We start from the raw sequence: 27613 nt of genomic DNA on the forward strand, positions 1-27613 counted from the left end.
TACAGGAGGCTCCAGGTTCATCTACCAAAAGTTCACTCTTGAGCCATCATCTGTTGCTGCTTCTTTCATAGTTTCTGACTTAGTAGCTCCCATTCCTTCTTAACTGCTTCCTTAGCCCAGTCTACTACCCATGAAGGTTTTATGAAGAAAGCAACAGTTAGACCTATGCTTTGCTGTCCTGAGACCAGAGAAATAAAGTTAAGAATAGTTGCAAAATTTCTGAATCCACTCAGTGTACATAACATCAAAGGCATGTATCAGAATATGACGGGCAACTCAAGGCCTGTCTGGCTGGACGTCCAACTATAACCTCACTTGTTATTTTCAGATAAGGCAGAATGTGTTCCACAGAAAAAGATGATGCTCCTCATTATAGGAAGATACCCCACTCAAATATGTCAGAAGGCACTGCCGAAACCTACTCATTTGCTGTGACCTGAGCCCTGCCCCTATACCTGCTAGGTCCTTCTCTCCATTGGTGAGAGCTTTGTCTATCTGCAGGATGGATTCCTGTATTGTTTTCTGTGACTGCAGGGAACACTGGGAGACTTCAGTCACCTGAGGAAACAAGGAACAAAAGTATTTCAGGTAAGAAAGATCTAGAGGGCTTCCTGGTGGCTCAGCAGTTAAAAAAAAAAGAGTCCACCTGCAATGCAGGAACAGAGAAGGCAATGGCAACCCACTCCAGTACTCTTGCCTGGAAAATCCCATGGACGGAGGAGCTTGGTGGGCTGCAGTCCATGGGGTCGCAACGAGTCGGACACGACTGAGCGAACTTCACTTTCACTTTTCACTTTCATGTATTGGAGAAAGAAATGGCAACCCACTCCAGTGTTCTTGCCTGGAGAATCCCAGGGATGGCGAAGCCTGTTGGCTGCCGTCTATGGGGTCGCACAGAGTCAGACAAGACTGAAGCGACTTAGCAGCAGCAGCAGCAGCAATGCAGGAGATGTAGGAGATGTAGATTTGACTGGGTCAGGAAGATCCCCTGAAGAAGGGAATGGCTCAGTTCACTTCAGTTCAGTTCAGTCACTCAGTCGTGTCTGACTCTCCGCGACCCCATGAATCACAGCACGCCAGGCCTCCCTGTCCATCGCCAACTCCTGGAGTTCACTCAAACTCATGTCCATTGAGTCAGTGATGCCATCCAGCCATCTCATTCTCAGTCGTCCCCTTCTCCTCCCGCCCCCAACCTTTCCCAGCATCAGAGTCTTTTCCAGTGAGTCAACTCTTCGCGTGAGGTGGCCAAAGTGTTGCAGTTTCAGCTTTAGCATTAGTCCTTCCAATGAACACCCAGGACTGATCTCCTTTAGAATGGGCTGGTTGGATCTCCTTGCGGTCCAAGGGACTCTCAAGAGTCTTCTCCAACACCACAGTTCAAAAGCATCAATTGGCAATTTGATGTTGGCAATTTGATCTCTGGTGCCTCTGCCTTTTCTAAAACCTGCTTGAACATCTGGGAGTTCACGGTTCACATATTGCTGAAGCTACCCACTTCAATATCCTTGCCTGGAGAATCCCATGGACAGAAGAGCCTGGTGGGCTACATACAGTACATAGGGTCACAAAGAGTTGAACAGGACTGAAGTGACTGAAAATGCATGCACATGAAAGATCTAAACTCTTGCTAGGGAAATTAAAATGCCAAATCTGACCTTGTAAACTTTGTATCAGTTAGGAAAATTAAACAGATAACCTTGTTTAGGCTTCAGAGACAAAACAGAGCATGCCTTGACCTTGCTTCTAACCTGCCTGGATACTGCCCTGATTGTGAGTACCCTGACTGCCTGCTGTGAGTACAAGCCTTGAGGCCCCATAGAAGATAGAGGACAAATCTTGAGATTTTTGAGCCTCTGGAGGGGGTCTGGCCAGTGAAGCCCAAGACTTAACAACATTCCAAGTTTTTACACAAAACAAACAGCATTAACAAGAAATCAGAACTGCAATTTTCTGACAGATTGATGATGATATCAATTTGCCTCCTGTGATTATAAGCAGGAATCCCAAATTGCAATTTTTGACATCTCACCCATGAAGAAGACACACTGCCTGGGACATTTCCCCAGTCAGGACTCCAGATGTGCTGTGTCATGGGACTTGCCGGCACTATTTAAGTCTTGGGTGTTGGTCAAAACCCAATTTGGTGATGTATCCTCTGCTGTTTCTATTTCTGTTTTCTTATAATGTTAGTATATTGAAAGCTTCTCTAGTGGCTCAAGCAGTAAAGAATCCACCAGCAATGCAGGAGCTGCAGGAGACACCAGTTCAATGCCTGGGTCGGGAAGATCCCCTGGAGGAGGGCACGGCAACCAACTCCAGTATTCTTGCCTGAAGAATCCCATGGACAGAAGAGCCTGGCAGCTACAGTTCACGGGGTCCTAGAGTCAGACACAACTGAAGGGACTTAGCACACACACATTTTGAAAGTAAGCCAGATAATTCTCAAATAAATATTGGTATTATTTATTTGTATAAAACAAGTGGCTTATTTTAACAAATCCTTTGAATGTGAGATGAAAGTGAAAATTTTCTGCAAAACAGCACCCAAAGATCTTGCTTTGTTTTGTCTTCTTCCTTATCACTCACAAACAGCAAATATTTGCTCCTTGCAATTCTGGAGTCTGGGAAGTCCAAGATCAAGTTGCCAGAAAATGGGTGTATAGTGAGAGTCACTTCCTGGTTCATAAACAGTGCCTTCTCATCATGTTGTGACATGAGGAAGTTGTGGGGGAGCTCTCTGGGTCCTCTTTTATAAGGGCACTAATCCCACTCATGAAGGATATGTCCTCACGGCTTAATCAGCTCCCAAGAGTCTCACCTCCAAATACTTTAGGGATTAGATTTTAACATATGAATTTTGGAGGGAGAAAAATATTCTGTCTGTAGCACAAAGGAACTGTTAACAGATTGATACTAACTAAGGAGACGTGACAACTAAATACATTTTGGGTCCTGGCACAGAAGGGCACTCAAAGATGTGTGGAATAAATGATTAGCATCTGGATTTTCATAATAGAAGCAGAATCGGTCTCCAGTACAAGAATCTTCAGAGAAACTGCAACTGCTCATATTGATGAGAAAGCCTTGTGTCCTGAGAAATCAGATCATGGAAATAGAGTGAAATACAGTTGGTTTGGACTGAATTTCCAGGCTATGCTGTCTCTCTGGGCTCCTTTGGATGGTTTGAGGTGCTAGTGCTCATTTGTGAAGACAAGATGTGTGTAGATGAAGGTGCAGATAATGATACATCAGCCCAAGCGTTGTAGGTCTGGAGAAGAACTGGAGGAGAGCTTTGTCCTGAAAACAGAATCCCTTCTGGAACAGCACTGGCAGGACATCATGGGGCCTGTGTTTCAGCACTTTGTTGATGGGTCCCTGTGGTTCCACAGGTGGCCCAGCAGGGGACTTGGTCCACATTTGTGTCTTTATTTCCCTGGTCATAATATACATTCCAAGCTGTTTGGTGGGACCTACAAACCCTCCTTTGTTTTCACTTCTCTTCTTTTCACAGGTATTTGTAAGGTCTCTTCAAACAACCATTTTGGTTTTTTTTTTCATTTCTTTTTCTTGGGGATGGTCTTGATCCCTGTCTCTTATACAATGTCACGAACCTCTGTCCATAGTTAATCAGGCAATCTATCAGATCTAGTCATTTAAATCTATTTCTCATGCCCACTGTATAATCACAAGTGATTTTATTTAGGTCATATCTGAATGGTTTAGTGGATTTCCCCACTTTCTTCAATTTAAATCTGAATTTGGCAATAAGGAGTTCATGATCTGAGCGACAGTCCGCTCCCAGTTTTGGTTCTGCTGATTGTATAGAGCTTCTCCACCTTTGGCTGCAAAGAATATAATCAATTTGATTTTGGTGTTGGCCATCTGGTGATGTCCATGTGTAGAGTCTTTGTTGTGTTGTTGGAAGACAGTGCTTGCTATGACCAGTGAGTTCTCTTGGCAGAACTCTATTAGCCTTTGCCCTGATTCATTCTGTACTCCAAGGCCAAATTTGCCTGTTACTACAGGTGTTTCTTGACTTCCTACTTTTTCAGTCCAGTCCCCTAAAATGAAAAGGACAACTTTTTTGGGTGTTAGTTCTAGAAGGCCTTGTAGGTCCTCAAAGAACCGTTCAACTTCAGCTTTTTCAGCATTACTGGTCGGGGCATAGACTTGGATTACCGTGATATTGAATGGTTTGCCTTGGAGATGAACAGAGATCATTCTGTCATTTTTGAGATTGCATTCAAGTACTGCATTTTGGATTTGTTTGTTGACTCTGATGGCTACGCCATTTCTTTTAAGGAATTCCTGCCCATAGTAGTAGATATAATGGTCATCTGAGTTAAATTCACCCATTCCAGTCCATTTTGGCTTGTTGATTCCTAAAATGCCAACGTTCACTCTTGCCATCTCCTGTTGCTGCTGCTGCAAAGTCACTTCAGTCGTGTCCGACTCTGTGTGACCCCATAGATGGCAGCCCACCAGGGTTCCCCGTCCCTGGGATTCTCCAGGCAAGAACACTGGAGTGGGTTGCCATTTCCTTCTCCAATGTGTGAAAGTAAAAAGTGCAAGTGAAGTCACCCAGTTGTGTCTGACTCGAAGTGGCCCCATAAACTGCAGCCTACCAGGTTCCTCCATCCATGGGACTTTCCAGGCAAGAGTACTGGAGTGGGTTGCCATTGATTTCTCCAGCCATCTCCTGTTAGACACTTCAAATTTGTCTTGATTCATGTACCTAACATTCAGAAAAAGAAACACAAAAAAGCAAAATGGCTGTCTGAGGAGGCCTTACAAATAGCTGTGAAAAGAAGAGAAGCAAAAAGCAAAGGGGAAAAGAAAAGATATACCCATTTGAATGCAGAGTTCCAAAGAACAGCAAGTAGAGACAAGAAAACCTTCCTCAGCAAAGAAACAGAGGAAAACAAGAGAATGGGAAAGACTAGAGATCTCTTCAAGAAAATTAGAGATAACAAGGGAACATTTCATGTAAAGAAGGACCGAAATGGTATGGATGTGACAGAAGCAGAAGATAGTAAGAAGAGGTGGCAAGAATATACAGAAGAACTGTATAAAAAAGATCTTCACGACCCAGATAATCATGATAGTGTGATCACTCACCTAGAGCCAGACATCCTGGAATGTCAAGTCAAGTGGGCCTTAGGAAGCATCACTATGAACAAAGCTAGTGGAGGTGATGGAATTCCAGTTGAGCGATTTAAAATCCCAAAAGATGATGCTGTGAAAATGCTGCTCTCAATATGTCAGCAAATTTGGAAAACTCAGCAGTGGCCACAGGACTGGAAAAGGTCAGTTTTCATTCCAATCCCAAAGAAAGGCAATGCCAAAGAATGTTCAAACTACCACACAGTTGCACTCATCTCACACGCTAGTAAAGCCATGCTCAAAATTCTCCAAGTCCGGCTTCAACAATACACAAACCATGAATGTCCAGATGTTCAAGCTGGTTTTAGAAAAGGCAGAGGAACCAGAGATCAAATTGCCAGCATCCGCTGGATCATGGAAAAAGCAAGAGAGTTCCAGAAAAACATCTATTTCTGCTTCATTGACTATGCCAAAGCTTTTGACTGTGTGGATCACAATAAACTGTGGAAAATTCTGAAAGAGAGGGGAATCCCAGAACCCCTGACCTGCCTCTTGAGAAACCTGTATGCAGGTCATGAAACAACAGTTAGAACTGGACATGGAACAACAGACTGGTTCCAAATAGGAAAAGGAGTATGTCAAGGCTGTATATTGTCACCCTGCTTATTTAACTTATATGCAGAGTACATCATGAGAAACACTGGGCTGGCTGACACACAAGCTGGAATCATGATTGCTGGGAGAAATATCAATAACCTCAGATACACAAATGACACTACCCTTATGGCAGAAAGTGAAGAGGCACTAAAGAGCCTCTTGATGAAAGTAAAAGAGGAGAGTGAAAAAGTTGGCTTAAAGCTCAACATTCAGAAAACTAGGATCATGGCATCCGGTCCATCACTTCATGGCAGATAGATGGGGAAACAGTGGAATCAGTGGCTGACTTTATTTGGGGGGGCTCCAAAATGACTCCAGATGGTGATTGCAGCCATGAAATTAGAAGACACTTGCTCCTTGGAAGGAAAGTTGTGACCAACCTAGACAGCATATTAAAAAGCACAGACATTAATTACTTTGCCAACAAAGGTCCATCTAGTCAAGGCTATGGTTTTTCCAGTGGTCATGTATGGATGTGAGAGGTGGACTAAAAAGAAAGCTGAGCGCCGAAGAATTGATGCTTTTGAACTGTGGTGTTGGAGAAGACTCTTGAGAGTCCCTTGGACTGCAAGGAGATCCAACCAGTCCATCCTAAAGGAGATCAGTCCTGGATGTTCATTGGAAGGACTGATGTTGAAGCTGAAACTCCAATACTTTGGCCACCTGATGCGAAGAGCTGACTCATTGGAAAAGACCCTGATGCTGGGAATGATTGTGGGCAGGAGGAGAAGGGGACAACAGAGGATGAGATGGTTGGATGGCATCACCGACTCAATGAACATGAGTTTGGGTAAACTCCAGGAGTTGGTGATGGACAGGGAGGCCTGGCTTGCTGCAGTTCATGAGGTTGCAAAGAGTCAGACACAACTGAGCAACTGAACTGAACAAACCCTCCGTCACAGCTTTCTCTCTAGCTTTCCATCCTTATCCCATAAGTGATGCCTCCCACCACCCACTGAGTTACAGCATACAAGAACACAATTTCTGTTTTTTCATATATTTGTATATATTTTTTCTTGTGCTTTGATGCTCATCCACCCTTTCTCAACCAGAGTAACACTAAGTGATACTACTTCTAGTATCTTGTATCTCTTCTTCCCCCGACTTTTCCTAAGCTCTCTTCCCAATTTGGAATGGCTGTCAGGTCCTTTGAGTCGGCCCTTAGCTATACCACATGTCTGATGTATGACTTTGAATAACTTAACTTCTTTGTGCATCGCATTTCTCAATTGTATATTGTGGGCAGCAGTAGAATCTAATCCATAATATTATTCTTGAGTCTTAACTTGGTAATCCAATGAAAGCACCTTAGAATATGCCTGGTACAAAAAATGCGTACTCATTGTGCATTAGCTGTTAGGAACCTTTCTTCTTATACTATTCCTTGTCCATCATCATCATCTTCATCATCATCATCATCTGTGTATTCTAGTATAATAACTCTTATTAAACTGGATTCAATCAACTATTATATTTGCATTTCAGAATAATCACTGTGCAATCAAAAATGTGTCTTAAATATTGTATCTCCTGTTTTAGAAAAAGTCAGTACAAGAAAGAAATCTCATTTACTTGGATTCATTATTCTAAACTATTTTTAGAAATATTTGTGGTCTCTTCAAGAATATCTAATTGTGGTTATAAAAAGATAAAAAGTCAAGCTATCACCATGTTCTACTTTTCCCCTACAGCTGGTACTGTTTGGTCTTAGGCCTTCAGAAAGAGGAATAAAGACCATTTGACTTCTTTCATTTACCCATCTCTGATCTCTCCTTGGGCTTCCCTGGAGACTCAGATGGTAAAGAATTTGACTGCAATGCAGGAGACCTGGGTTTGATCCCTGGGTTGGGAAGATCCTCTGGAAAAGGGAGCAGCAACCCACTCCACTCTTGCCTGGGAAATCCCATGAATTGAGGAGACTGGTGGGCTAAAGTCCACAGAGTTGCAAAGATTCCTTATCTTAACTCTTTTCCTGGGCACTAATTTATAGTCAAGTTCAACCTTTTCTTTGCCTCTAAGTAGAGATTGTGTCCTCCAGGAACAGAGAAATCTCTTGAAATAGTCTCCACTGTGGGCTCTAAAAGCAGTTTCAGCTCAGCCTGGCAATAACTGACAGATGCCTTTTCATTCTGCAACAATAAATCATCCTTCTTTTTTCTATAGTATCTTGCCAGGGAAATGTAGAAAATATAAAGAAGCTGCTATTAACAGAAGGGATGCTCCAACTGTGATTCTGATGGTTTTAGAGTGGCTGGAATTTGGAATGGGCAAGGTATCTAGAAACTTGTTTGAGAGTCAGCCACTTCTGACTAATTTTCAAGGTTACCTATGGAAATTCTCTTAACTCCCTGGGGCCAATCTCATTATCCATAAAATGATGAGTTTGGCAACCATGAACTAGAGATACCCTGGTACAACTGTAGTATGATTAATAGTGACCCAACAACCAATAATGAGCAATAGAAAGTTGGATTGTGGCTGAAAGCAGAGCTTCCTCAAATAACTTGTATTGCTATGAATGAAAATTTACATGTAGAAAAAGTAACTTGCCCAGTAATGGCTCCAAGCACTCTGAACATAGTGTGGAACCTTTCATAAGTACTTTGATGATGACTTGAAGGTGTGAAGATACGGAAATGGACAAATTCCCTTGCTTTTGATAATTACAATTCAGATTGTTTTCTGGCACTTTATCAATATGAACTAAGACTTTTTTGGTCAGACTTTATTTAGTCTGATTCATGTTGATATACAGCAGAAACCAACACAACACTGTAAAGCAATTATCCTCCAATTAAAACTAAATAAATTAAAGAAAAAGAAATTCTATATGCCAAAAAAAAAAAAAGACCGAAAAAAGCTTTCAGTGATTGTGTCTCTAGTAAGCAGAATTAAAAAGTCCCTGGAGATATCTCTCCTCTAATATATATACACTGCATTGTCCCTGGAAACTGGCTGTTTTCATCCTATGCTTAGGCTACATTATAGAACACAATTTAACTTTTAAGAAATTGGAAGCTGACCAGGGTTGCATTACCTAATCACATGAGAATATTTCCTGGTGCTCTCCAGAACTGTGGAGCTCAGGCCTGTCCCCAACAACTTGCATAGCCTCAAGAGTGGAGGGAATACAACCGATAAAAATCATTCTGAGGTTCAGTTCAGTTCAGTTCAGTTCAGTCGCTCAGTCGTGTCCGACTCTCCGCGACCCCATGAATCACAGCACGCCAGGCCAGCAGCTATAAATTGGTGATAGTCAATCTCCATTTGGAAGGGCTGCCTGAGAGGCCTTGGGATTCTCCGGAAATCAAGGCCGCCGAGTGTCTCTTTTTGGAGGATACCTGAGCTAGCCACCCAATTCTCCCAGGTAAGGCAGTCCAGATTTTCTCAGTTCTGCCTTTGGGGGAATATGTGAATTTGTGTAAGTTAGGTCTTGGAATTATGTAGATGCCTTGAACTCCCAAGAGTCTGCTCCTATGAACAGGTTTCTTCTGACACTTGCCCTGTGCCAGGTCCCTAGCTAACCTGATCTGCTTGGCCCACCCATGCACAATATGAACACTGTTAGCCAGACTTGGGAAGGCCCAAGTTTTATTTCTCTCTTGGTAAGAGTTGGAAAGTCTTGCATGGCACAGGGAACTCTGCTCAATAATTATTGCCTATGAAAGCATGAAAAAAGATCTTACCTCTGTGAGCCTCCATGTTCTTAACAATAGGTAGGTAAAACAATAATTCTTTCTGGATTTGTTACTGTATTGGTTGATAACAAATAACTTAATAAATCATTTTTATTTTGCCAGGATTAATATACTACTTCTTCAGTGAGCAAGTGAGGCCATGAGTTCATATGGCCATACGTCCTGTAAACTGTAAAATGCCTAGAAATCTGATTGACAGATTATTTTGTCAGAAAAAAAATATAGATTGGCTTAACACTTCTCCTCTGTATGAAATATCTTATTTCATTTTATCTGTTGGGGAGCAATATGAAGTAAAGCAGGGTTTTGTTTTTTGGGTTTTTTTTTTTTGGTGTCTTATAAGCAGGAGAAATTAAAGAGTTCTTGGAGTTAATATTTCAAAAAGCTTTGGGGAAGAGTTTACACAGCTGGGTATTTCAGGTGTTTTGTTTTCTTTCCTTTGTTTTTTGCTTTTACTGTAAAGGAGATATCCAAGCAAATAAGCTTTAAACTTTAATTAAACAGGTAAATTAGATTATTAGATTGTATAGATGACTAACAGCTTCCAAAAGTTTTTATCTGTAAAGTCTTCGTGATGATTAAAAATGTCCCAAATCCCTATGTACAGCAAGTTACCACAGCTGATTCTGATGTAACTTGTGCATGGGCCATGCTTTTAAAAAGTGCACGCTAAATGAGTAAATTTATAGCTATTTTTAACAGTTTGTGAGTGTAAAGAGCTCATCAGGCACTCTATCTATCAGATCTAGTCCCTTAAATCTATTTCTCACTTCCACTGTATAATCATAAGGGATTTGATTTAGGTCATATCTGAATGGTCTAGTGGATTCCCCACTTTCTTCAATTTAAGTCTGAATTTGGCAATAAGGAGTTCATGATCTGAGCCACAGTCAGCTCCTGGTCTTGTTTTTGCTAACTGTATAGAGCTTCTCCATCTTTGGCTGCAAAGAATATAATCAATCTGATTTCGGTGTTGACCATCTGGTGATGTCCATGTGTAGAGTCTTCTCTTATGTTGTTGGAAGAGGGTGTTTGCTATGACCAGTGCATTCTATTGGCAAAACTCTATTAGCCTTTGCCCTGCTTCATTTCGTGCTCCAAGGCCAAATTTGCCTGTTACTCCAGGTGTTTCTTGACTTCCTACTTTTGCATTCCAGTCCCCTATGATGAAAAGGACATCTTTTTTGGGTGTTAGTTCTAAAAGGTCTTGTAGGTCTTCATAGAACCGTTCAACTTCGGCTTCTTCAGCTTTACTGGTTGGGGCATAGGCTTGGATTACTGTAATATTGAATGGTTTGCCTTGGAAACAAACAGAAATCATTCTGTCATTTTTAAGATTGCATTCCAATCCCAAAGAAAGGTAATGCCGAAAAATGCTCAAACTACCACACAATTGCACACATCTCACACACTAGTAAAGTCATGCTCAAAATTCTCCAAGCCAGGCTTCAGCAATATGTGAACCGTGAACTCCCAGATGTTCAAGCAGGCTTTAGAAAAGGCAGAGGAACCTGAGATCAAATTGCCAACATCTGCTGGATCATGGAGAAAGCAAGAGACTTCCAGAAAAACATCTATTTCTGCTTCATTGACTATGCCAAAGCCTTTGAGTGTGTGGATCACAATAAACTGTGGAAAATTCTGAAAGAGATGGGAATACCAGACCACCTGACCTGCCTCTTGAGAAACCTGTATGCAGGTCAGGAAGCAACAGTCAGAACTGGACATGGAACAACAGACTGGTTCCAAATAGGAAAAGGAGTACATCAAGGTTGTATATTGTCACCCTGCTTATTTAACTTATATGCAGAGTACATCATGAGGAACGCTGGGCTGGAAGAAGCACAAGCTGGAAACAAGATTGCTGGGAGAAATATCAATAACCTCAGATATGCAGATGACAACACCCTTATGGCAGAAAGTGAAGAGGAACTCAAAAGCCTCTTGATGAAAGTGAAAGAGGAGAGTGAAAAGGTTGACTTGAAGCTCAACATTCAGAAAACAAAGATCATGGCATCTGGTCCCATCACTTCATGGGAAATAGATGGGGAAACAGTGGAAACAGTGTCAGACTTTATTTTTTTGGGGGCTCCAAAATCACTGTGGATGCTGATTGCAGCCATGAAATTAAAAGACGCTTGGAAGGAAAGCTATGACCAACCTAGTCAGCATATTAAAAAGCAGAGACATTACTTTGCCAACCAAGGTCCGTCTAGTCAAGGCTATGGTTTTTCCCGTGGTCATGTATGGATGTGAGAGTTGGACTGTGAAGAAAGCTGATCGCCGAAGAATTGATGCTTTTGAACTGTGGTGCTGGAGAAGACTTTTGAGAGTCCCTTGGACTGCAAGGAGATCCAACCAGTCCATTCTAAAGGAGATCAATCCTGGGTGTTCGTTCATTGGAAGGACTGATGCTAAAGCTGAAACTGCAATACTTTGGCCACCTCACGCGAAGAGTTGACTCACTGGAAAAGACTGATGCTGGGAAGGATTGGGGGCGGGATCACCGACTCGATGGACATGAGTTTGAGTGAACTCCGGGATTTGGTGATGGACAGGGAGGCCTGGCTTGCTGTGATTCATGGGGTCGCAAAGAGTCGGACACGCCTGAGCAACTGAACTGAATTATTCCATAGAATATAGCTTTGTAGAATATGAAAATAAATATAGTTATTACAAAAATAAGCAAGAAAAAACCTACTGCGATGTAAACTGTCTGTAGGTAGGGGCCCTCTTGTCTCTTTTTCTCGGTTTCTCCAATGCCCGATAGGGGGCAGTTAGAAAATGCTTGCAGGAGGGAGGAGGAGACTGGAGGAAGCGACCCCACCCCGGACCTCAGCAAAGGGGCTGAATTTTGATCCTCAGTCAGAGAAGGGATATCAGCCTCCTTTCCGCAGTTGAGGTAGGATTCATTCCTCTGCCTTTGTAGGGCTTTGTAGGGCTTTTTGTGAAGCCCCCAGGAGGATGCTGGAGGAGGAGCAGCGCATCTTGCTTTGGTCTCGCAACCGCAACCACCACACAGCATCGCTGCGCGGCGGCCAACTACCTTTCAGCTTGCAGGGGAAGCGGGGGTACGGCAGTGCGGTCTGTGCCGGAAATTTTTGTTGTTGTTAGCTAACGGAAATGTGCATGGATGACCACACTGTGGAGCGAATTTGTGTAGTGCGCGGGGGAGCTGTAGCTGGGGGATAGGTTCTCAGTTCTCAGCTGCCTTTGCTCGCCCCTCGCGCTCTCCCTGCGTCTGGCTTCGGAAATCGATTGTTTCAGTTCAGTTCAGTCGCTCAGTCGTGTCCGACTCTCCGCGACCCCATGAATCACAGCACGCCAGGCCTCCCTGTCCATCACCAACTCCCGGAGTTCACTCAAACTCATGTCCACAGAGTCGGTGATGCCATCCAGAAAAGAAGAGAGGCGAAAAGCAAAGGAGAAAAGGAAAGATATAAGCATCTGAATGCAGAGTTCCAAAGAATAGCAAGGAGAGATAAGAAAGCCTTCCTCAGTGATCAATGCAAAGAAATAGAGGAAAACAACAGAATAGGAAAAACAAGAGAGCTCTTCAAGAAAATTAGAGATTCCAAGGGAACATTTCATGCAAAGATGGGCTCAATAAAGGACAGAAATGGTATGGACCTAACAGAAGCAGAAGATATTAAAAAGAGGTGGCAGGAATACACAGAAGAACTGTACAAAAAAGATCTTCACGACCAAGATAGTCACGATAACGTGATCACTGACCTAGAGCCAGACATCTTGGAATGTGAAGTCAAGTGGGCCTTAGAAAGCATCACTACGAACAAAGCTAGTGGAGGTGATGGAATTCCAGTTGAGCTATTTCAAGTCTTGAAAGATGATGCTGTGAAAGTGCTGCACTCAATATGCCAGCAGATTTGGAAAACTCAACAGTGGCCACAGGACTGGAAGAGGTCAGTCTTCATTCCAATCCCAAAGAAAGGCAATGCCAAAGAATGTTCAAACTACCGCACAATTGCACTCATCGATTGTTTAGTAGCTGAAAATCAAGCAGGGATGTTAAAGCCCTTGGGGATAAGGCGAACCGAAAGAAGAGTTCATTTTGTGGTTTAACTGTTGGAGTTTTTAACGTGTGTGTTTTTGTTTTTTCTTTCTTAAAAAACTGGGGAGCGGTCTGTGGGATGAGGCTGGTGACAAGTCGGCTTGGTTCCTCTACACCCAGCACTGGAAACCCAGGTGTTCCAGAAACAGGCCTGGCCCGTGTATCACGGGTGGCTTGGGTTTCCTTGGCCTCAATAAATACAGAGCAGCAGCCGTGAATGTGACAAAGTAACTGTGGGATGAAATAGTTCAACAGACCTTTTCTCAGGGGTGCTTTGTCAGGAAAGAGGTTTGGGGTTTTGTTTGCGTAAATGGTTAATTTTGGTAATTTTTGCTTACGCATTTCCTTTTTTTTTTCTTTCTCCCACAGCTTTTAAAAAGAGTACTTTTGTCGTTAACATACCTACTCTATTCATAACAATAAAGATATGTGCAGTATGTTCGTGTATGAAGCCTTGATATTATATAGATATTATAGATACAATCACTACGATTTTGATGTAGATTCTTCCTGATTTTTTCCTTTCTTATATTAAGGTATATCTGTATTTTGATATCCTGAAGCTTATATAATTTGGGGTTCTACAGAAAATAAAAAATAAAAATTAAAAAAAATTTTAATTAGCAAATAAATTCTAAGTAACATTTTCTTAAAGCGGGGAGTGCTACAGAACTTTATATTACCTTTTTTTTTTTTTACATTTGTTAGAGTACTTTCTTCTTATTATCATATTTGAATTTCATTGTACACAATAGTTTCTGGTATTCTTAATAATGTTGAGCCATACAGAAGAAACATTTTTAGTGCATTTTAAAATTTCATTCCATTATACTGAGCAACAGAATGACAGTTATAATTAAATCGACCTTTTACTGTTTTTGTTGCCTTCTGAATAGTTACAGGTAGGAGCTGTTTTGCTAGAACAGCGTGGTCTTTGGTTCATTAGCTAGCTTTCTTTTTTAATTTATTTTTTAATTGGAGGATAATTGCTTTACAATGTTGTGTTGGCTTCTGCCATACAACAATGTGAATCAGTCATTTTATATGTGTGTGTGTGTATATATATGTACACACATATATACTCCCTCTTGAGCCTACCCCCACCCTCTCCCCCTAGGATCACAGAGCACAGAGGCTGAGCTCCCTGTGTGATAAAGCAGCTTCCCACTAGCTATCTATTTTACACATGATAGTGTATATATGGCAACGCTACTACTTTCTTAGTTTCTCCCACCCTCTCCTTCTGCTGTTGTGTACACAAGACAAGCCTGGACACATGACTCCACCCCTTCATCTGTCTTAGGGTTCTTTAGATCTTTAGTTGTAGATCTTTTCCGGAAGTTTCCAGTTTTTTTCATCCATGGTTGTTCTGCAAATGGTTGTGACTTTGGTGTGCCTATGAGAGGAGGTGAGCTCAGATGAGTGTCTTTCTACTCTGTCATCTTGTGTGGTCTCCTGAATTTAATATTGAGTTATTAAAATCCATTTTTCTTTTATATTTGATGTAATGCTATTCATCACATTTTCTTAGGAAAGTTTACCTTTAAGTTGTGATTATATACGATCTTTCCTAATATTAAAGCTAAAATGTACTCGTCCAATATAGTATCATGGTGAAATTAGATGATACGTTACTTTCTTTTTCAAAAAAAACTTTACAAAATGTGTGAAGTAAACATAATTTTCTATTTCAACATTGCCAGCATACCATCTTTTGACATTAGTTCACTCAGAGTCTGAAAGGACTTTGAGAATTCTGTTAGTTTTTCTTAGTGAAGTTTATTTATCTCTAAGTGGATTTAGCTAATCTCTAGTATTTGTTTGTACTTTTCCGATTTATGATATTAAAATCAATGCAGATTTTCAATTCGCTTAACTCTAAGTTGGCAATAAAAATATTATTTACTCAATGTGTACCTCAAAGGGTTGCTACATATGTAAGCTATTAGAATGAATCTTCTAAGGAATAATTGGCATTAAACTGAAAGCTGTATTTCTTTTTTTAAAAACTATTTTAACACTTGGTATGTACCCACAAAGATGGACTCTTTAATCTTTAAGTCAGTTTAAAAAAATCAGTACAAGTAAATGAGTAATAAATGTGATTGATTCTATATTGATTCAGTTCAATTTGACAGACATTTAATTGTGTAATTATTATATGCTTATCCCTGTAATAGGTATAGACTGTGACATGGTCCCAGATATTGAAGTGTTTACAATCTTGAAAGGTGAGAGTTTTCTAAGAAAAACAAACAGAGGAAATCTGGTGGTGGTTTAGTTGCTAAGTCATGTCCGATACTAATTCAAATAATAATTAGTATATGAATATGTATGTGTTAACATGAATGTATACACATGAATGAGTATATACATATAAAGTTTCAGGTAACAATGAAGAATGGTAACAAGTATATGGGTGATGGGCATAGGAGGTAGCTATTCTAGCTGTGTTAGTCAGAAAAGGATTCTCTGAGGAGGTAACACATACAAAAGTTGTAAATAAAGGGAGGGGGTAAGCAGTTTGAAGAGGTAGTGGAATAGTGTTGCAGGCAGGAGATCAGCAGGTTGCTGAGGTGAGAACAAGCTTGGTGTGCTCAGGAAACCATGAGATGGCCTGTGTGGCTGCCACGCCGATTAGTGTTTCCAATTGTCTTTATTTGGAATGGTTAAAATTGAGCAATACTGTCTTTTGCCAGCAACACCTGAACTCTCATTTTACTGGTACATGTAACCCTGTGAGATACCCATTGTCACTGGATATTTAAAGCAAATTTCTCACTCTTGGCAAACCTATACCTTGAAGGGGGCACATAGTATAAAATAAGGTAGAAAGATAGCAGTGCTATCACAATGTTACAAATGAAATATTTAAGTCTGTTTCAGAGCAATGATTATATTTGGCAAGGTTATAGATGGTTTCAAAAGGAGGTGTACATTCTTCTGGGTCTTGAAGGGTGACTCAGATTTCATCAAGGAGAGATTAGAGGAAATGTGTTTTAAAGGAATAGAATGAGAAAATATACAATGGCAATGAATAAGGGTTACACATTAGCCGGAGTCCACTGTAGCCAAAAGGCCCATTGCAGATGAATTTGAAACATCAGTTGTGACCTAGATCATAGACTTTCTTCCAAAGACAGGTAGTCTTTGTAGATTACCAAGAATGCTCAGAATTGTGCTTGCTATCACTGGAGAAAGAGTTCATTTAGGCGGCAGTTGCTACAGCTTAGAAGACATGTTATTGTCCCTTCACTCTTGGCTTGAGTAGGAATTTTGCTCCATGAGATCATTCAGGGATGCAGCTCCCTTGCATACTGTTGTTCTCTACCTATCAAGTCATTGTATTCACCTGCAAGATCAAAGCTTGACTGCTGCCACATCTGTGACCCAGGCAGTAGGAAGGAAAAAAAGGATTCAGAGTCCAAGTTCAGAGTTCTCTCGCCCAGATGCAGTAGTGACATACATATGTAATGTAATGTAACGTAACGTAACGTAACGTAATGTGTGTGCTCAGTCATGTCCGACTCTTCACAATCCCATGAACTGTAGCCCGCCAGGCTCCTCTGTACATGGAATTTTCAGGCACGAATATTGGAGTGGGTTGATATTTCCTTCTCAGGGGATCTTCACGACACAGGTATTGAACCCACATCTCTTGCATCTCTTGAGTCTCCTGCATTGGCATGTGAATTCATTACCACTGGGAAATTCATTACCACCTGGGAAACCCTGAGATACATCTACTTTTATTTATATTTCATGTGACGCTTAATCACTTGTCCATACCGAGCTGCAAGCGTAGCTAGAAAAATATTGTCTTAGTTGGACTGCATCATCTTGTGAAATATAATCATACATTAAGGAGTGAAAATTTTGTTATAACACTAAAAATATATGCAACAATATATCAGAGACAAATTTCTTTAATGAATCCTGAAACAGTCTTGGCCATTTTGAGAGCTGAACCCAAGCTGGGCTAAGTATAGTGGCCCTGTACTTCCTGAGACACAGATTGACGTAGAAGGAGGGTGGGCACATGACTCAGACCTGAATAATAACAGTCCTTTATCTCCTCACTGGATCCAAGAAGTCCTCTTTTCTCTCTTACATTTTTGGCTTTATTTTTAATATGGCTTATTCAGGCTATAAAGATGGGTTTCTAGAGAAGAAGAGTCTAAGGAGAGTTAGTTCTTTTTGAATGTAAACAAGATACCTTTAATATTTAATAATGGAGGCAAAAATAAATTCAGATTATTTCTTCCAGATTCCATGATTTGTAAATGTTCCAAGGAACATTTTTTAAATTACACTTGAAAGTTCTGTTACAAGAGTATAATATTGGTAAAGGAAACTTTATTAAAATGGCTTATTAAACTGGTAGAATTTAATGGGGCTGCATTTAAGTGATATGAAAATTTTCCTATTCTATTAGTGAATTCCAGAAAAAATGGTCTAGCATGTTGTTTTAGAAATGGTGGGATTCTTTGAAACCTAGGGTGCTCAGCTATTGGGCCTAGTGAAAATATTCAGACAGGAACAATCTCATTATTTAACATCCTGCTACATAAAGTTTGGAAAAGTTGAAAAAGCTGACCTCCATCGGGTGCTCACAGAAAATATTAAGTGTAGGGCAGGAGGTATGAGGAGCTGCCTTGGTGGGGCAGGCAGGCTGGACATTTCATGGTCAGAGGTTATGCATCTGTACCTAGAGAAGAGAGATGACTGATATTGTCACCAGGAGACTTGAGATGAATTTCAGGTAATTGCAGCCCACCACAGGGATAGAAATAAGATCATAAAGAAATAAAAGACCCATATGATGCAGGTGTTCAGAGTCTGCTAAAACTGGGAGTGGAGCAGCAATACTGAGAAAAACCTTTTGGCATTCCAGGTTTTACATAAAGAACAATGTAATTGCAGAACTCCACTGGAGAAATTTGAGGCTTTATTCACTTAAATTAGCTATATCATAAACAAAACCCATGTCCACCTGAACTATAACTATACTGAATCATCTTAACAGAAAAGAGATGTACCCATTTCTAAGCACAAATACTCTTTCAGTCCCAACTATTTTTTACACAGTCACCAGCATTCAGTAAAAAAATATGAGACACAGAAAAAAATTGAAGGAAAAGCTATCCATTGTGAAAACATAAAGCAAGCAGCAGAAATAGAGATAGACCAAGTGCTGGAACCATCAGACAGCCCTTTTAAAATCACTATGATTATTATGTTAAAGGATCTAGTGGGAAGATAAACACAGTAGACAGATGTGAATTTTCAGCGGAGAACTGGAAACTATTAGTAGAGTCAGATGGAAATACTGTAAATGACAATTAAGGCGTCCTTTATAGCCTTGTGGGCTATAGTCCATGGGGTCGCAAAGAGTCGGACGTGATTGAGAGACTAACACACACTTTAATGGGTTTAGCAGATGACCAAGTGAGTACACAGTGGAGGAAAGAATCAGAGAACTTTAGACAGGTCAATAGAATTTAAACTGAACTGTGAAGTTATTCAAGGAATGAAGAAATAGCTGAGCATCCAGTAGCTCAGTTATCATAAAACAATATCAAAAGCTTTGCTATACATGTAATATCAAAAGATCAAAAGGAAAGAGAACCTTCCAAAATTACTGAAAGACAGCACACTACAGCTTCAGAAGTTCAGAGAAACCCAAGCAGGTTAAATGCAAAGAAAAACACAACATAGGCAGAGTAATGAGATCTAAACAAAAAGATCTTGAAGGCTATCAGAAAAACAGATGCTACATACAGGGAAACAAGGGTAAGAATATGAACAACTTCTTTCTGGAAACTCTGCAAGTTAGGGAAAATGGAAAAACATTTCTAAAGTACTGAATAAAACAATATTAACTCAGATTTCTTTACTCAGTAAAAAAGTCTCTAAATGGATATAAAAATACAGAGATTTCATAGCAAAGCTGATAGAAATATATTTTAATGGACTCAGTGTAAATCCAGTGAAAATTTATACTATTGTTGGTGGAATAAGAAAGTGAAGTCACACAGTAGTGTCCAACTCTTTACGAGCCTATGAACTGTAGCCTACCAGGCTCTGCACTCCATGGAATTTTCCAGGCAAGACTACTGGAGTGGGTTGCCATTTCCTTCTCCAGGGGATCTTCCCAACCCAGGGATCGAACCTGGGTCTCCCGCACTGCAGGCAGATGCTTTACCATCTGAGCCACCGAACCCCTGGCGAAATAAAGGTGACTCTAAAATTTATATGAAGATTTCTTATTTGTAGGATAGATACAAGAAAGTATCCCTCTAAATATGGCATCATGTATTTGTGAATGTGAAAAAGACAAAAGACTCTCTCCTATCACTCCTTGAGAGGCACTGATGTTCCTTCTGTCCCTTTTCCTTCAACACGGGTTCAGCTGTTCTTTTCTAAGGCTAACTGAGTATATTCCCTTTAAGCTACATCATCGATGGTGACCATAAGCACTACTACAGATCCAGCCCCGGAGTCTTGACTGTTCCTCGTTTGCCCTAACACCATTCCACAGGAACAGATTTGGTGCCTCTCAATTGAGGCCAATTGGAAATAGTATCTTCACCTCTTGGTCTTAAGATCCAATCTGTGAAATTAAAACAACAGCTATATAATTTGACATCCTTTGTTACCTGTGACATCTATTTCCAAAGGTGTAGATGTATATGAGAAGATTATCATAAATTTGAAATGTATACATTTCTAAAGCATTTCAAGACTACTTCATTTTAGGTTAAGAAGTTTTCAAATTTGTGAAAAATTTGGGCCTCATGTCAATCAAACTTTGCTGTCAAAAGCAATTTTGCATCTTGCCTATATGTCATTATTATAGCTCCAGTGCCATCAAAACCAGCATTTGTATTGATAAACAGAGTTAATAGACACAGCATAGTCTATTGCTGTGTCTTACTTAAGAGCAGTAAGTATATTGGAAATCTGACAGTTTGTAATACGCTCTACGTTAACCATAGCAAGCTTGGAACTTTCGATAAGTGACTTAATTTTACCCAGTCTCATCTTTAAAAAATCTTTATAAAAGAAGGAATAATGAAATCAGTATTGATTTTGAAGATACTGTTCTTTTCAACCAAGACAGTTCCTTGGAAATTAAATTGTACATTATCATTTTCCTTTATGAATTATACAGCTTGCAAAGGCTGTATAATAATAAAGTATTATTAGTAAGTGCTCCAGCAAAATATGCTGTGGTCTTTGACACCTTTGAAAGTTCAGTTCAAGTCTGGAAGTACAGCTGAACAGTAAGAACAAGACTCTATCTGATTGTGGGAAATTCAGCATAATAAAACTCTGCAAAGAACAGGAAAAAGATGTTAAAATATTTGTTTTTCTTCCTTTAATAACAAATCATATTTTGAGCAACTAAAAAATTTCCAACTCCTATAATGTAACCCAATTGGGTAATTCATATAAAACCCCACCAGGGCTTCCCTGGTGGCTCAGTGGTAAAGAATCTGCTTGCAATGCAGGGGACAATGGTTCAATCCCCGGGTCAGAAAGATCACCTGGAGAAGGGAATGGCAACTCACTTCGGTATTTTTGCATGGAGAATTCCATGGACAGAGGAGCCTGGTGGGCTACAGTCCATGGGGTTGCAAAGAGTCCAGACACACTGAGCTACTAAGTTTCACTTTTTGTGTAATGTTTCTATAGGCTTCCCAGGTGGTGCAAGTGGTAAAGAACCTGCCTGCCAATACAGTAGACATAAGAAATGCAGGTTCCATCCCTGCATTTGGACGATCCCCATTGGGAAGGGGGCACAGCAACCCACTCTAGTATTCTCGCCTGGGAAATCTGTGGACTGAGAACTCTGGTGGACTACAGTAGTCCAAAAGGTTGCAGAATCAGATATGAGTGAAGTGACTTAGCACACACGCACCATGATATTTCTATAATTTTTAAGAACTATTTTCCTGGAACTCTTTTTTTCATGAACTTCTTATTGTAAAATTCAGACTTAAATTGAAGAAAGTAGGGAAAACCAGTAGACGATTCAGGCATGAACTAAATGAAATACCTTATGATTATACAGTGGAAGTGACAAATAGATTCAAGGGATTAGATCTCATAGAGTCCCTGAAGAACTATGGATGGAGGTTTGTGACATTGTACAGAAGGCAGTGATCGAGATCATCCCCAAGAAAAAGAAATGCAAAAAGGCAAAATGGTTGTCTGAGGAGGGCATACAGAGCTGAGAAAATAAGAGAAACAAAAGGCACAGGAGAAAAGGAAAGATATACCCATTTGAATGCAGAGTTCCAAAGAATAGCATGGAGAAATAAGAAAGCCTTCCTCAGTGATCAATGCAAAGAAATAGAGGAAAACAATACAATGGGAATGATTAAAGATCTCGTCAAGAAAATTAGAGATACCAAGGGAACTTTTCATGCAAAGATGGGCACAACAGAGGAGAGAAATGGTATGGACCTAACAGAAGCAGAAGATACTAAGAAGAGGTGGCAAGAATACACAGAAGAACATTAAAAAAAAGATCTTCATTACCCAGATAATCACGATGGTGTGATCACTCACCTAGAGTCAGACAGCCTGGAATGCAAAGTCAAGTAGGCCTTAGGAAGCATCATTATGAACTAGTGGAGGTGATGGAATTCCAGTTGAGCTATTTCAAATCCTAAAAGATGATGCTGTGAAAGTGCTGCACTCGATATGTCAGCAGATTTGGAAAACTCAGCAGTGGCCTCAGGACTGGAAAAGGTCAGTTTTCATTCCAATCCCAAAGAAAGGCAATGCCAAAGAATGTTCAAACTACCACACAATTGCACTCATTTCACAGGCTAGCAAGTTCAGTTCAGTTCAGTCACTCAGCTGGGCTCGACTATTTGCGATCCCATGGACTGTAGCACACCAGGCTTGCCTGTCCATCACCAACTCCTGGAGCCTACTCAAATTCATGTCCATCGCATCGGTGCTGCCATCCAACCATCTCATCCTCTGTCGTCCCCTTCTCCTCCCGCTTTCAATCTTTCCCAGAATCAGGGTCTTTTCCAGTGAGTCAGTTCTCTGCATCAAGTCCCCAAAGTTTTGAAGTTTCAGATTCAGCATCAGTCCTTCCAATGAATATTCAGGACTTATTTCCTTTAGGATTGACAGGTTGGATCTCCTTGCAGTCCAAGGGACTCTCAAGAGTCTTCTCCAACACCACAGTTCAAAATCATCAATTCTTCAGTGCTCAGCTTTCTTTAGAGTCCAACTGTCACATCGATACATGACTACTGGAAAAACCATAGCTTTGACTAGATGGACCTTTGCTGGTAAAGCAATGTCTCTGCTTTTTAATATGCTATCTAGGTCGGTCATATTTTTTCTTCCAAGGAGCAAGCATATTTTAATTTCATGGCTGCAATCACTTCCTGCAGTGATTTTGGAGCACCCCTCAAAATAAAATCTTTCATTGTTTCCATTGTTTCCCCATCTATTTGCATGAAGTGATGGGACCGGATGCCATGAACTTAGTTTTCTGAATGTTGAGTATTAGGTCAACTTTTTCACTCTCCTCTTTCACTTTCATCAACAGGCTTTTTAGTTCTTCTTTGCTTTCTGCCATAAGGGTGCTGTCATCTGCATATCTGAGGTTATTGATATTTCTCCCGGCAATCTTGAATCTAGCTTGTGCTTCATCTAGCCCAGCATTTCTCATGATGTACTCTGTGTATAAGTTAAATAAACAGGGTGACAACATACAGCCGTGATGTACTTACTTCCCAATTTGGAACCAGTCTGTTGTTCCATGTCCAGTTCTAACTGTTGCTTCCTGACCTGCATACAGATTTCTCAGGAGGCAGGTCAGGTGGTCTGGTATTCCCATCTCTTTCAGAATTTTCCACAGTTTGTTGTGATCCACACAATCAAAGGCTTTGGCATAGTCAATAAAGCAAAAGTAGATTTTTTCTGGAACTCACTTGATTTTGTGATGATCCAGCGGATGTTGTCAATTTGATCTCTGGTTCCTCTACCTTTTCTAAATCCAGATTAAACATATGAAAGTTCACGGTTCATGTACTGTTGAAGCCTGGTTTGGAGAATTTTGAGTATTACGTTACCAGTGTGTGAGATGAGTGCAACTGTGTGGTAGTTTGAACATTCTTTGGCATTGCCTTTCTTTGGGATTGGAATGAAAACTAACCTTTTCCAGTCCTGTGGCCACTGCTGAGTTTTCCAAATTGCTGGCATATTGAGCGCAGCACTTCCACAGGATCATCTTTTAGTATTTGTAATAGCTCAACTGAAATTCCATCACCTCCACTAGCTTTGTTCGTAGTAATACTTTCTAAGGCCCACTTGACTTCACATTCCAGGATGTCTGGCTCTAGGTGAGTGATCACACCATCATGGTCACCTGGGTCATGAAGATCTTTTATGTATAGTTCTTCTGTATATTCTTGCCACCTCTTATTAGTATCTTCTGCTTCTGTTAGGTCCATACCACTTTTGTCCTCTATTGTGCCCATCTTTGCGTGAAATGTTCCCTTGGTATCTCTAATTTTCTTGAAGAGATCTCTAGTCTCCCCCATTCTATTGTTTTCCTCTATTTCTTTGCATTGATCACTGAGGAATGCTTTCTTATCTCTCCTTGCTATTCTTTGGAACTCTGCATTCAAATGGGTATATCTTTCCTTTTCTCCTTTACCTTTAGTGCTAGAAAAGCAATGCTCAAAATTCCGCAAGCCAGGCTTCAATAGTATGTGAACTGTGAACTTCCAGATGTTCGAAGTGGATTTAAAAAAGGCAGAGAAACTAGAGATCAAATTGCCAACATTTGTCAGATCATCAAAAAAGCAAGAGAGTTCCAGAAAAACATCTACTTCTGCCTTCTTGACTACACCAAAACCTTTGACTGTGTGGATCACAACAAACTGTGGAAAATTCTTCAAGAGATGGAAATAACAGACCACCTGACCTGCCTCTTGAGAAAACTGTATGCAAGTCAAAAAGTAGCAATTAGAACTGGATATGGAAAAATAGACTGCTTCCAAATGGGGAAAGAAGTATGTCAAGGCTGTTTATTGTCACTCTGCTTATTTATCTTCTGTGAAGAGTACATCATGAGAAATGCTGGGCTGGATGAAGCACAAGCTGGAATCAAGATTCCCAGGAGAAATATCAATAACCTCAGATATGCAGATGACAGCACCCTTATGGCAGAAAGCGAAGAAGAACTAAAGAGCCTCTTGATGAAGGTGAAAGAAGAGTGAAAAAACTGGCTTAAAACTCAACATTCAGAAAACTAAGATCATGCCATCCAGTCCCATCACTTCATGGCAAATAGATGGGGAAATAATGGAAACAGTGAGATACTTTATTTTCTTGGGCTCCAAAATCACTGCAGATTGTGACTGCAGCCATGAAATTAAAAGATACTTGCTCCTTGGAAGAAAAGCTGTGACCAACCTAGACAGCATATTAAAAAGCAGATACATTGCTTAGCCAACAGAAGTCCATCTAGTCAAAGCTATGGTTTTTCTAGTAGTCATGTATGGATGTGAGAGTTAAGTTATAAAGAAAGCTGAGCACTGAAGAATTAATACTTTTGAACTGTGGTGTTGGAGAAGACTCTTGAGAGTCCCTTGGACTGCAAGGAGATCCAACCTGTCAATCCTAAAAGAAATGAGTCCTGAATATTCATTGGAAAGACTGATGCTGAATCTGAAACTCCAGTATTTTGGCCACCTGATGTGGAGAACCAAATAATTGGAAAAGACCCTGATGCTGAGAAAGATTGAAGGATGGAGGAGAAAGGGATGACAGAAAATGAGAATGAGACGGTTGGATGGCATCACTGAGTTGATGGACATGAGTTTGAATAAGCTCCAGGGGTTGGTTATGGACAAGAAAGCCTGGCATGCTGCAATCCATGGGATTGCAAAGAGTTGGACATGACTGATGACTGTACTGAACTGATTTTACTGGGGCTGGATGGCATCACCGACTCTGTGGATATGAGTTTGAGTGTACTCCGGGAGTTGGTGATGGACAGGGAGGCCTGGCATGCTGTGATTCATGGGGTCGCAGAGAGTCGGACACGACTGAGCGACTGAACTGAACTGAACTGAACTGACTGAAAATAAAGAAACAAAAAGGAAATAAAATGTATAAGAAAATATTTAACTTTTACTATTAAAATAATTTTCAGTCATTTGGGGGAAATACAGAAATCCCTGAAGATGTAACTATTGGGAGAAAAAGAAGCCAAAATGGTAGAATTATTTTTAAAAATTTTATGGTTATTTACAGCTAAAATATATATATACATATATTTATAAAACCTATAGTTTTTTAATAAAAATCAGTAGGCTTTCATATGTGGTTGCAGAGTTACACTCAGTTCATTTTAGTACTGTAAAGTGAAAGAATTTTCAATCATTTTAGGGAAATACGGAAATCCCAATAGACATAACTATTGGGAGAAAAAGAGCCAAAGTTGTAGAATTATTTTTAAAAATTTTATGGTTATTTACAGTTAAAAAATATATGTACATATATTTTTATAACTTATAGTTTTTAATAAAAATAAGTAGGCTTTCATATATGATTGCAAGCAATTACACTCATTTAATTTTAGTACTGTAAGCAAGAACAAAGCTAGTGGAGGTGATGGAATTCCAGTTGAGCTATTTCAAGTCTTGAAAGATGATGCTGTGAAAGTGCTGCACTCAATATGCCAGCAGATTTGGAAAACTCAGCAGTGGCCACAGGACTGGAAGAGGTCAGTCTTCATTCCAATCCCAAAGAAAGGCAATGCCAAAGAATGCTCAAACTACCGCACAATTGCCCTCATCTCACACGCTAGTAAAGTCATGCTCAAAATTCTCCAAGCCAGGCTTCAGCAGTATATAAACCGTGAACTCCCAGATGTTCAAGCAGGTTTTAGAAAAGGCAGAGGCACCAGAGATCAAATTGCCAACATCCGCTGGATCATGGAGAAAGCAAGAGAGTTTCAGAAAAACATCTATTTCTGCTTTATTGACTATGCCAAAGCCTTTGACTGTGTCGATCACAATAAACTGTGGAACATTCTGAAAGAGATGGGAATCCCAGACCACCTGACCTGCCTCTTGAGAAACCTGTATGCAGGTCAGGAAGCAACTGTTAGAACTGGACATGGAACAACAGACTGGTTCCAAATAGGAAAAGGTGTACGTCAAGGTTGTATATTGTCACCTTGCTTATTTAACTTATATGCAGAGTACATCATGAGGAATGCTGGGCTGGAAGAAGCACAAGCTGGAATCAAGATTGCCGGGAGAAATATCAATAACCTCAGATATGCAGATGACACTACCCTTATGGCAGAAAGTGAAGAGGAACTCAAAAGCCTCTTGATGAAAGTGAAAGGTTGAAGCTCAACATTCAGAAAACAAAGATCATGGCATCTGGTCCCATCACTTCATGGGAAATAGATGGAAAAACAGTGGAAACAGTGTCAGACTTTGTTTTTTTGGGCTCCAAAATCACTGCAGATGCTGATTGCAGCCAGGAAATTAAAAGACGCTTGCTCCTTGGAAGGAAAGTTATGACCAACCTTGATAATATATTAAAAAGCAGAGACATTACTTTGCCAACCAAGGTCCGCCTAGTCAAGGCAATGGTTTTTCCCGTGGTCATGTATGGATGTGAGAGTTGGACTGTGAAGAAGGCTGACCGCCGAAGAATCGATGCTTTTGAACTGTGGTGTTGGAGAAGACTCTTGAGAGTCCCTTATACTGCAAGGAGATCCAACCAGTCCATTCTAGAGGAGATCAATCCTGGATGTTCATTGGAGGGACTGATGCTAAAGCTGAAACTGCAATACTTTGGCCACCTCATGCGACGAGTTGACTCACTGGAAAAGACTCTGATGCTGGGAAAGGTTGGGGGCGGGAGGAGAAGGGGACGACAGAGAATGAGATGGCTGGATGGCATCACCGACTCTGTGGACATGAGTTTGAGTGAACTCCGGGAGTTGGTGATGGACAGGGAGGCCTGGCGTGCTGTGATTCATGGGGTTGCGGAGAGTCGGACACGACTGAGTGACTGAACT

General features: G+C 40.6%; 1 protein-coding gene across 3 annotated transcripts in view; it reads right to left on the bottom strand.

Annotated features, from left to right (window-relative positions):
• Positions 1–309: 309 nt before the first annotated feature.
• Positions 310–27613, bottom strand: part of LOC129541063 (guanylate-binding protein 5-like) — a 63872-nt gene continuing 36568 nt past the window's right edge. For all 3 annotated transcript variants that reach the window (XM_055402716.2, XM_088835462.1, XM_055402718.2), the window contains one exon: positions 310–558. In XM_055402716.2, the coding sequence (XP_055258691.2) occupies positions 325–558 (234 nt within the window). In that variant the 3' untranslated portion in view covers positions 310–324. The remainder of the gene's footprint in view (positions 559–27613) is intronic.

Source organism: Moschus berezovskii, chromosome 4 (genome assembly GCF_049115385.1).
Source record: "Moschus berezovskii isolate FMDL1 chromosome 4, NW_MosBer_1.0, whole genome shotgun sequence".
Lineage (NCBI taxonomy): Eukaryota > Metazoa > Chordata > Mammalia > Artiodactyla > Moschidae > Moschus > Moschus berezovskii.